General features: G+C 38.6%; 3 protein-coding genes across 4 annotated transcripts in view; 2 read left to right on the top strand and 1 right to left on the bottom strand.

The window, feature by feature from the left end:
- Positions 1–2,347, top strand: part of LOC117939157 (glycerol kinase-like) — a 13,029-nt gene extending 10,682 nt beyond the window's left edge. For both annotated transcript variants that reach the window (XM_034864216.1, XM_034864215.1), the window contains 2 exons: positions 229–315; positions 515–2,347. In XM_034864216.1, coding sequence (XP_034720107.1) covers positions 229–315; positions 515–525 — 98 coding nt within the window. In that variant the 3' untranslated portion in view covers positions 526–2,347. The remainder of the gene's footprint in view (positions 1–228; positions 316–514) is intronic.
- A 199-nt stretch (positions 2,348–2,546) lies between these two features.
- nfkbiz (nuclear factor of kappa light polypeptide gene enhancer in B-cells inhibitor, zeta) lies at positions 2,547–8,912 on the top strand. Its single transcript, XM_034864221.1, has 11 exons — positions 2,547–2,728; positions 3,477–3,620; positions 3,907–3,995; positions 4,367–4,689; positions 4,897–5,002; positions 5,094–5,240; positions 6,781–6,841; positions 6,937–7,106; positions 7,572–7,682; positions 7,771–7,938; positions 8,732–8,912. The coding sequence occupies exons 2-11, from the start codon at positions 3,527–3,529 to the stop codon at positions 8,768–8,770; spliced, it is 1,308 nt and encodes a 435-aa protein (XP_034720112.1). The 5' UTR covers positions 2,547–2,728; positions 3,477–3,526; the 3' UTR covers positions 8,771–8,912.
- A 773-nt stretch (positions 8,913–9,685) lies between these two features.
- The window catches only part of LOC117939171 (protein jagunal homolog 1-B), a 3,114-nt gene continuing 1,612 nt past the window's right edge, over positions 9,686–11,187 (bottom strand). Inside the window, exons 3-4 of the mRNA XM_034864237.1 lie at positions 10,312–10,384; positions 9,686–10,205 (exon numbers count right to left, since the gene is read on the bottom strand). Coding sequence (XP_034720128.1) covers positions 9,816–10,205; positions 10,312–10,384 — 463 coding nt within the window. The 3' untranslated portion in view covers positions 9,686–9,815. The remainder of the gene's footprint in view (positions 10,206–10,311; positions 10,385–11,187) is intronic.

Raw genomic sequence — 11,187 nt, 5'->3', positions numbered from 1 at the left:
GAAAAAGGCTGCAATGAAACAAAGAGTGAAAAATTTAAAGGGGTCTGAATACTTTCCGTACCCACTGTATATCTATATCCATCAACTACATACAGAGTAGCTTGGTTTCTTTGAATTCTGACTTTTTAATAGTTTATTGTATTATGTTTGCGTTGTTGTATAATATGTAATACATGTCTTCTGTCTTTCCCCTCTATGTGACCCTTATGTTATGTGGATGACCAACAGGTGAAAGTAGTATCTTCAGCAGCGTCCCCCTGGGCTTTTACATCATGGGCAGCATGTTGATGTTAATTGGTGCAAATTACCTCGCAGGTCAGTGTCTACTTCAGTATGTGTATGAAACCTATTCTACTTTTATTTTGTGCACAAACACCAAGTATTTTTACTTTTTCAGCGCATGTGTTCACTACGGTTTCAGTGGAAAACGACAAAGCACACACATTTAAGTTACTTCTGTTTAATTTCTTTGTTTTGTGTGGTTTATGGATTGCTGTTTTTCTGTCCACATCAGGCCGCGACTAGACTCAGACATCTGGAGGCATTAACGCAAAAAGGAGGACAGTGGACACAAGCGCTCTTCATACTGGACCCCCCCCCCGCCCGCTCTCGGTTGCACTCTTGTTTTTTCTTCTCCAAAAAAGGCATTCCAGGAGAATGACACTCCTGCTGAATCTCACCGAAAAACCAGGACAGGTTTGAACTCACTAGTGGGAATATTTGTCTGCTGCAGGCGTTTGTACATTATGGATCAATTTTAGCAGTGTGCATGCAGTATTTAGTTTTTCATTATGTTGATATGGTTTGAATTTCTGCCCTAGAAACTACCAATGGCAGTTTAAATAGTTGTTATCTTTCAACGGTACGAAGGGAAGTGAAGCTCTCTAATTTGCATTACTTGTTTGTTTTGACCTTCCCGACCCTCCACTATGAGTTACAGAGGATATTTAAGAGCACTTTATATTTTTGTTTGGTCTTTTGGGAGCTTGTACTAACAGAGTCTAATATATTATTTTTCTAACATTGGGGATTAAAGACACAGAAGGTTTTTAGTGAAAGGAAAACAAGGGAGAGTCAATGAACTGACAAGGTTTTTTTTTTGTGACATTCTTTTCCAGACAGTCATGTGTTTAAACCGTTAAAATATGTATTGTGTAGGGAAACATAATACATGTTGAGGCAGAGATGAATTAGCAGCCTTTTTTTTTGGATTACAGGAAGACATACAGTAGGAATACACATGTATTTGTACATTTCTGTGTGACACAAAGCTAAAACTATGAAGATCATTAACGGAAAACAACTGAAGCAGCAGTTAATAAGTGATTATTTAATAAGAAAGGATTTCTTTTTACAGCCTATCATGGTTCAGGTTCAGTTGTATACCTTTAACATGCTTTGCTGTTGAAATAGGCAAATACCCTTCATTTCCACAGAACTTGTTCTTTATTTTATTTAGTTTGGTCACAAGTTGATGTGATCATTTTTCATACTTTATCATGAGAAACATTACACTATAGCTTCTCTAGTTTTCAGCGAAAAAATGTTAAAAAAAAACAACTTCCATGGTATGTAAAATGTTCAAACGCAAACATTTGATATGCATGCTTAGAGCTAACTCTAAATGAAGAAGCAGTATTGCACTGACCTGTTAGTTTGGCATTTTTCTCTCAATAAATTTTCATTCAGAGGGAGATTTCTAAAAACCATAGAAACACATTCTTAAACCAGTCCCCCTTGCTGTAGTTTGGTTTGAAGATTCAACTTTGAGGAAGCAGGAGCAATAGTGAATGTCTGTTCATTCTGTTAACGTCTGTCTGTGTGGAACTGACTTGATACTTGATAAAAGGCGGAGACAGAACCGGTACACTCATTATTTAGGGTTTGCGGTGTAAATTCATGCAGTCATTTGTTGAACTGAAGGTAGGAAATAAATGGGTTCAAAGTTCTCTTTTGGGATGTGAATCATTGAATGTACAAGAAATGTCATTTAGAGTAGAGAAGCTCTAAGTGTTTCTGCAGGCATGAAAGCAAAGTGCGCTATCAATTCAAATGCAAATGTGGGACCTTTAACAGAGATTGTTGGTTTTGATGGTGAATTGTTTCCTATCGAACAATGAATTTCTCCAACTGCTACTTTCTCTGCCATCACTCTCTCATTCCCTTCAACTCAGTCACAAGGGAATCAATGTCAAAAGGAATCTATGTACACCAGGTACTGCTGTTTGAAATGTAATGAGTTTAAAATGAGAAAACCGTGTGCTTATGTCATCATCTCTCATGTGTGGAAACATGTTCTGCAGGAGAGTAAATGTCATGAAAAATAAACTTATAGTTCTGAATTTTACTGTTTCACTTTGGTTTTATATGGAGCAAACTAATCTATATATTCTATAAATAGTCAAATATAATTTGTAGTGAAACTGGCAGATATGGGACACAGCAACATAAACAGAACTTTGCAGGACCTCCAATTTCTGAAAATCTGTCTTCCTCCAATGTCACGACGACCAACATCACACACTCAAGCCTGCATTCACTGCATTTGGAGCAAAGCCAAGCACAGCCTGCCTTTTTTTATTTGGGGGGGGAAACCCGACACATAGCTGCTTTTGACCGGGGAGTGGTTTATGCCAACAACAAATGCAAGATGCAAATTCAATACCTGCACTTTCAGTTCAGAGACACCGAGGCTTCGTCCTGCCGATGTCCCGATGGCTCCAAAATCAGCTTAACCTGACAGTCCTTCACAGGTGTGTACAACTATTGATTCATTTAGTCCCCCACAATCTTACTGTGTATGTGTAAACCCAATTTCACTCATAAACACAAAGAAAGTACAGGTTAACAACAGTTTTAAGTATTTAGTCTGCTGCTATATGGATAACTAACTATATATGTATTTTTTATTAATATAAAAATGTTCTTTATTTGCTATATGAGTTTTTACATGTTTGATCTGCAGTTGAGTTACTGATTAACTTATAAAAAATAAAGGCTGTATTGTACAGTTTTGCTTATGGATGCAGCACATTGGTACATTTGCATATTAACTGACCCTCAAAACCGTATTACTAAGTTAGAGTAGTGGACTTCAAACTGACTGGATCTTTTTTTTTGTTTTTGTTTTAGTATGAACAAACTCTTTACTATCACAAAGACCAGTTAGTCTTTTAAATGAGCTTAACATGTTATGGAAACTATCTGCAATTAAAAGTGATTAACGGAAATTCTCCGACAAGGATTAGTTCCAGGATTCGCTTTGAGTTGTAAAAACATGGTTTCAAACCTTCCTGTGAAAAAGTAGATGCCACGCACCTTTTTAGTAACCTGTCAACCAGGAAGTTAAACGGGGTGTGGGGTGTTTTGTTTGGCATTTGCTTCAAATTTCCTGAAGACAGGGTGAGTCAATTTTATTATTACACCCTCCTTGACACTTGATCGCACTGTTGACAGCCACTCTGACGCTGCATTTTAGGTGTCTAAAGAAGAAAAGTTAGTTCCAAGTGGAGAAGTGCGTTAATAAATGACCTCCCTAAACATGTTGGATTCAAGAGGGAGCGACGCCACAGGAAGCGGGATTCTGCCAGTGTTGACCAACTTCGACCTGAACAATAAAGGTCAGTTTTTTTTAGGATTATGGTAATTGCATCAGCACATTCACCGCTTTCAAAATCTATGAAATTAACACCACACACATGCTCTCTGATCTTCTTCTTCCTGAACATTTGATTCCACTTGTATTGTTGGCAAGACCCAGGGGAATGAGGAAGTCCACGTACAAATGGTTGTGTGTTGAATTAGCACACTGTTGGTATTGAGTTGTTCTTTTTACTTAAGTAAAGGATGTGAATACTTCTTCCAATGTATGTATGATGTCCATTTATGCTCATTCCCCCCCCCCAGGCTTTCTTGTCACTGATCCCAGGCCACCAGAATGCGCACATGCTGTGCACAAGAGGACCGTGAAAGAAATACTCATGATGAGACGCAAGGTGAGTCACAGAACAGGTTTTTCTACCAGCACATGAACACTATAAGACAAGGGTTTGGTTTTCCCAGAAAATGCAATCAACTTCATAGTTCATGTTTTATCTGTTATTGATTATATATTACCTTACTTCATTAATGTGTTTTCCTATTTAGCTTTGTTTATAAGGAGAAATGTCTCCAGTGTGTGGAGGAAGTTGAGCATTCCTCCGCTTGACTGGTATAACAGGAAGCAAAGTTCAAGTTCTCAGTATGCAAATCATTTACAGGCTGCGCTAAATGTTGGTGTGTTACAAAAGTAGACTGCGAAAATACATTCACATGCTCGCATAAAATTACTCAGGATTACAGCTTGGAAATTTGTTTTTGTTTTCAGAACCGCTCACAGGATGACAACAACTTGGTGCATACAGTTAAATGTGCAAAATCTGAAGATTTTCACAATGACCTGAGTCCACACCTGTTGGGCCCTTCAGGACCGGTTATCTCCAATGTTACGTATAATGTCCCCCATGCTTCTCCGGAAAATGGTCACATTACCCCACAAAAACACCTGCAAAATCCGCCTCTGCAGGGACAAGCGGCTCCGACTGCTGAAGGCAAGGCAACGTTATTTCACTGGCAAATACAGCAAGAGACAAAGAGGATTGAAAGCGTTTCTCCTGAGCTGCTGATCATGCAAGACGCGGACGGTGACACGTATGTATTCATGAAGAAAGTTGCCAGCTGAAATAGATGGCTAAAAGTAATGGCTAAATGACGGAAATCCACCTTCTGCCGCTCCAAGTGCTACGATTCTAGGGAAAAGAATAGATTCTAAAACAGTCACAAATATAATTCACAATGCCGACAATTTTTGACTCCCCACCATTTTGATTCCAGTCCATTTTCTTTTCCAATTTCCAGTTGTCTTCATATAGCAGTGGCACAAGGTAGACGGGCTCTGGCCTATGTGCTTGCTACAAAAATGGCTCAATGTGGCTCTCTGGACATGAAGGAACACAATGGGCAGGTACAAACACTGAACAAGGTTGGATATTCATCTCAATTACTCGTAAAAAAAAATAACTAAATAACTGTAAACCCCTTCTCTTTGCACACAGACAGCTCTTCAGATTGCAGCTGCCACTAACCAGCAGTTCATAGTTCACGATCTGCTGACACATGGAGCCCAAGTCAACACTCGAGACGTCTGGGGCCGATCTCCTTTACATGTGTGTGCTGAGAAAGGCCATTTTATCAGTCTTCAGGTAGGAACGAACTGTTATGCATTAACACAAGTTGTGTGCAAATGTCACTGAATCAACATCAATTTAGCACCTAATAAAATGTTTGATTTTGATTTGAATCATTCATTTTGACTCCCTTGACACAATAAATTAGGTAGGAATACCTCAAATTAAGTTTAATTTTGACAATCCATAATGTCCCATTGATCATGGCAAAGCAGAATAGGCACATAAACTACTCCATACTCCACTCTTTGTCTTTGTTATTGTGCAGTATTTTTTTAATTGTTAATATAAGATATTGTTTCAAGTGTTAGATGCCTATCCAGGGGTTTTTAGGATGTGGGTTTGAAACATGGACTGTAGGTTTGTAGGTGTGCTGCTTACATTCACAGTTCAGGGCAATGTGGATTAAGATTTTTGATGACATCCCACAACTGAGCCAAAAGGGCAACCGCAATGACTGAAACTTGACCAACACATTTATCCTAGCTCTTATGAACGTGCTTTATTCAATTCAATAAAATTCAATTTTATTCATAGTATCAATTCATAACAAGAGTCATCTCAAGACGCTTTACAGATAGAGTAGGTCTAGACCACACTCTATAATTTACAAGGACCAAACAGTTCTAGTAGTTCCCTCCAGACCAAGCAACAGTGCAATTGCTCTATAGTGTTACTTTGCTAGTTTTTTTGCCAATGTCTGCGGAAGCTGTCTGGTTTTGTACTGGACCAATTTCAAAAATGATTGGTCCCATTAGACACATAACATGGGAATATAGGGTCCAGGTAGAAAAATACTGATGTTGCTGAACCAATACTGACATGTACTGTACATTGACTGACATTGGAATGTATCTTTCAACCGATGGGCCAGAGTATAAGACCAGTTCTTCAAGGCCAGTGCTTTGAAAAAAAAATGTATTAGGACAATTACCGTTAATCAATGTGCTAGTGTTAGCCAGTCGGCTAATTTTCAACTGCCCTAACGACCTAGAATGCATGTTTCTATGGTGGGAGGAAACTGGAGCACCCAGAGGAAACCCATGCAATGACATGGAGAACCAGCAAACTCCACACAAAAAGGCCCAGCCCAGACCCGGGTCCGGACCAGGGATCTGACTTTGCATTGCCTACTTGCTTTGAGGCCGCGGAGCTGATCACTAACCAGCAACCTTGCCGCCATCTTGCAGAGCTGTTCCTGACATGTTAATTTGTTACTAAATTAGGGATTTTAAGAATGTTGTTGGTTTATCCAATGTTTCTTTGACCCATCACGTGACAAGGGAAATAAAAAGAAAATCTTGGACTTAATCCATATCTTTGCTCTATTTTTGAGAACTTGCTATATAATTATGATGGCAATACCTCACACATACAGTATGTATGACTTGTTAAAAGATTGATACAAATTTGTAATAACAATTTATTCAAAGTTGTTCATTGTATTGCATGCTCTTGGGGGGAATTCCTGAGATGACTTGTTTGACACTATACATAAATTAGATGCATTTTTCTAAACTATCTTGATATCTTTCATACACACTTATTTCCGCAGAGCATCTGGAGCCTTATGGGGAGTTGGCAGCCGATTGACGTTGAAATGTTCAATTATGACGGTGAGTATTTTTGATATAACTTTAAACCCGGTGTTTATGATGCTTGTGTCAAGTGTCTTTGTGATGAAACACTACTGTTCTCTGTCTGTTTGGAGGTTTAACTCCCCTACATACAGCAGTCTTGGCTCACAACGCTGTTGTTAAAGAAATGAGGAGCCTTGAAAATATTTGCTCATTCATGAAAAAGGAGCTGGTGCAGAGGACAAAGAAGTATGTCGAGTGTATTAAGACTCTGCTGCTCATGGGTGCCTCCTGTGGGACAAGGGTAAGCATTAAAACTACTAGAGACAATTTGACTTTGGTTCATATAAACCCTTAACTGCTTGTGTTTCCTTTATTTTGGGGATTTGGTGAAATACCTTTCTGGTTCCTTTCAGAGTAGTGCAGCCACAGTAAAATATATATTCCATGTGAAAAAAAAAAATCCATTGTCCTTGTTCAAGGGTACTGAAGCAGAAACATATAGCAAAAAAAATCTTTACACAGTATATCTCTATATCTCTATGATATATTTCTGAGTTTAGATAAAGTCAGAATTCTGAGAAGAAAGCTCAGAACTCGATACATTTTTTCACATGTGGCTCTAATCCTCTACTGTATACACACACATTAAAAGTCCCATGTGCTTTTTTTTTAGGATTAAAAAGCCATGTGGTCCAGCGATAAATGTTAGCAATATTGCTTCACTTAGTTCCATGCAGTGTTGCAGTGTTTGTATTTGTTTCTGAAGGATCTAAAAAGCGGAAGGACGTGTCTTCACATGGCTTCCGAGGAGGCAAACGTGGAGCTGATGAACATCTTCCTTGACCAGCCATCTTCTCTCTATGTTATAAATCTTAAGGTAAGTTGGTGCGTTGTATTGAAACTAAAGTAACAACAGTGGTGCAACTGTGTTTAACCCTGTGCAATGCTGTGTCCGTGTGTTTCAGACGTTCAGTGGAAACACAGCCCTGCACATTGTCAGCTCCTTGCAAAATCATAAATCTCAAGTAGAAGCAGTGAAGCTGCTGATGAGGAAAGGCGCAGACCCGGGGAGCAGGAACTTTGAAAATGAAATGCCGTCTCAACTGGTGCCTGAAGGACCCATTGGTTCAAAGGTAGGGTGTATGCAGGTGCATAGGAAGCATTGAAAATGTGGGTCAGACTTGTTTTTGATCAGAGTAGTAGTAGTCTCGCATTACCAGACCTTCCTCCACAGCACAACGGAGGAGGGTCTGGCTAGTCCACACTGCATTCTGGGATGGGAGGAAAACATGCTCTAATTTATTTGCATGTCTTAAAATCCCAATCGTCTTGGGTGGTGCTAAACTCCATACAGAGCAATGGGTTCTCTGCAAAATAGCCTCTGGAAGGAATTTGTTTTGGTGGAACGTGTAAATTCAGAAGTTGTTTTAGTCTCAAAACTCCGATTGGACAGATAGTCTAGCTAGCTGTTTGGATTTACCCTCCAGAGATCTGGGGACCAGGTAACCTTAGGCCTCAGAAATCAACCAGAGTTTAAAATGTCAGCACACGGGAAGCCCAAGGTAACGGATATCCGGCAATGGCTCAATCCTGGAGTGGAAGGTCATGGATATAGACTAGAGCAGAAGTAGTCCTGGATGTCATTTCCTAGTGCCTTTTAACAGGTGCTTTGATACTTTTACCTGGCTAAAACGTATGGGTCCATTTTGTAATCTTGCCCCAAGGAAGTGGTCAGCAAAAGATTAGATATTTGAAGATATTGAAGAGTGAGGCATTTGAAAACATACTGTAATGAGAAATACTGTAACGCAATAAGATTTTTGTTGCATAACCAAAATAAAAAAGAACATTCAGACCAATCTTCTATTTTATCCATTACTATTCAGTTTTGATAGAATGAGTGATGATTTCTGTTGTTTGTTTCAGGTGCGGCAGATCCTGAAAGGGAGATATTTTCACGCTTAGAAGCTCAAAATCACTGTCAGTCAGACAGTCCAATCTATCATGTTACTATTTGCCAAACAAGGCAGATTCTAGTTGTTTCAGTGAAACATGCCAACTTGTTCATTACTATGTAATGTCCACAGAGAAATTAAAGATGTGATTTTTATTCTTTGTTTATTAACCTTTATTGTTTAAGGCATTAGGCCAATGCTTTTAAGATTGTCATATAATGAGCAAACATGCTCTGTAAATCTGTTAACATGTCACTTTTTATCTCTTAATCATTCTATTTTGGCGTCTACAGTCAGGTGTTAGTATAAAAATGTATATGCATTTTCTCAAAGGTTAATATTGTGCGTTTTGTGTAGAAAATGTACACACTGACCACACTACTGTATATTTTGTGTGATGTTTTATCATGACATTTCAGATCTAAATAGTCTATATAATCCTTATGTAGTGTGCATTCTGAAAATGATAATTTGTTTAGTAAGAATTAAGGAAATGTTATGCAACACGTTATATTTTGAAGTAATCTACATAGTCATGTAAGTTAGATTTAACCATTTAACATTTATTGTGATAATTGTTTTTCTTTAACAATGTACACTTTCCTACATGTATAAATGCTTGTTTTAATGTGATTGTCTCAAATTAATGTCATTAATGTCCCTACAATACAATAACAATGTCCCTGCTGGAGTAATAAAGGCTTATCTCTTATTTTAAATGTGTAAGTTTATTTCAAACAAGATATACAGTATATATATATATATACATGTATCTACTGTATAATCCATAGCATCTTTCATGAAAAGAGCAAACATCTGTAAACATTTCCAGTTTATTATTTTAAATGTACAGAGTGATGGCAGCAGTCACAAGCTATCCAAGGAATGGTTTTTCTGCGAACAATTGAACAATGATGTTATTACGGTCAAATATAAATATAGAAAATGATGATGAAGGACCACAATAGTTTTGGGAGTCTCTTCTCTTGGTCTTGGCTGGCTTAATCCACCAGTTCTGTGTCTGGTTTCCAAAAAAGGCCTCAGCTTTGAGATCCTCATTTCTTCTTCTTCTCCTGTGTGCTGGTGAACCACTGGTCCAGCAGCTTCTTGCTGTAGTAGATCTGCCAGCCGTGCACCTGCACAGCGATGACGATCACCAGGTACATGACCGTCACGGCCGAGAAGCCAAAGATGAACCGGTAGGCTTTGCCGTGCCGATAGAGCTGCTGTGCCACAGGGAACATTTCCATGCTGCCGTAGATCAGCGGGGCCACGCAGAAGAGCCCGGCACTGATCATGGAGATGACCAAGTAGCTGATGTTGTTGCGAGGCAACGCCAAGAAGCTGAAGACCGAGGGAATTATGCTCAGGAGGTAAGGGTACTCCCACTGGTACGGAGAGGCCACAACCTTGTGCGACACCAGGCTCAGCTGGCTGACTATCACCTAGGAAAACATCGACAGCACAGAGTCACAACGAGCTCAGCTCTTACAACTGGCAGTCAAAGAAAAGACTTGTTTTTCCTTTTTTTTTTTTTAAGTTTGCCATTACCTGAGCTGCCATTAGCACCCAGATCAGCACATGAACAATGTTGAGTTTACGGATCTCAGACTTCAGGGCAACGCTGTGCAAATGAGACAGATGGGTACAGTCACACAGAAAACAAGTAGTTTTTACAGTTAATTGAACTCATTGATGCAACGATGATAAATCCTCTGGATCAAATTATAATAGATAAAAAAAAAAAAATCATTTTAGTACTTTATTTGAATTTCTAATAGTAGTTAGTTTAAGTAGAGGCAAACGGAGCAGTCAAACGACCCATTATTTCACCATTTTGTCTCTCAATAGAAACTGAACTAACTAAACATTACGTGAATATTAAAATATAAATATTACGGTTTACCTTGTGACTATAATGTTAAGCACTTGTCTGGATGTTGTGGTTTACACTAAAGAGTTAATTAGTAAAACTCTTGAATTGGAAGTTAAACTTAATCTTTATTAAAAAGGTGCAATATGTAATATATACAGTGGCTAGAATAAGTTTACACGCCCATGCTAAAGTTGATTAAAAGGAGGAATAAAAAAACATCTTTTGGAAATTGATCTTAATGCCCTGATTAAAAAAAAAGAAAAATCCAACCTTTTAAATGCTATGTTAAATTCCCATAGAGGCAGGCAGATTTTTATTATTAAAGGCCAGTTATTTCATGGATCAGGACACTATGCATCCTGATAAAGTTCCCTTGGCCTTTGAAATTAAACTACCCCCCCTCTTTACTCCTCTTTTTAATCAACGTTTGCATGGCTGTGTAAACTTTCTAAAGCCACAGTATAATCACACATTACACTCACCGGACACTTTATTAGGTACACCTGTCCAACTGCTCGTTAACACTTAATTTCTAAGCAGCCAATCACATG

The sequence above is a fragment of the Etheostoma cragini genome, chromosome 24 (assembly GCF_013103735.1).
Source record: "Etheostoma cragini isolate CJK2018 chromosome 24, CSU_Ecrag_1.0, whole genome shotgun sequence".
NCBI classification, from domain to species: Eukaryota; Metazoa; Chordata; class Actinopteri; order Perciformes; family Percidae; genus Etheostoma; species Etheostoma cragini.
The sequence above is the reverse complement of the archived record's forward strand: the minus strand, read 5'-3'. Positions and strand labels throughout refer to the sequence as shown.

Excerpts from the sequence above, each read along its gene's own strand:
- nfkbiz (XM_034864221.1), top strand. The coding sequence starts at position 3,527 with ATGACCTCCCTAAACATGTTGGATTCAAGAGGGAGCGACGCCACAGGA. Across the intron at positions 4,690-4,896 it reads CAAGACGCGGACGGTGACAC|TTGTCTTCATATAGCAGTGG; the intron begins GTATGTATTCAT and ends TCCAATTTCCAG. Across the intron at positions 5,241-6,780 it reads GCCATTTTATCAGTCTTCAG|AGCATCTGGAGCCTTATGGG; the intron begins GTAGGAACGAAC and ends TTATTTCCGCAG.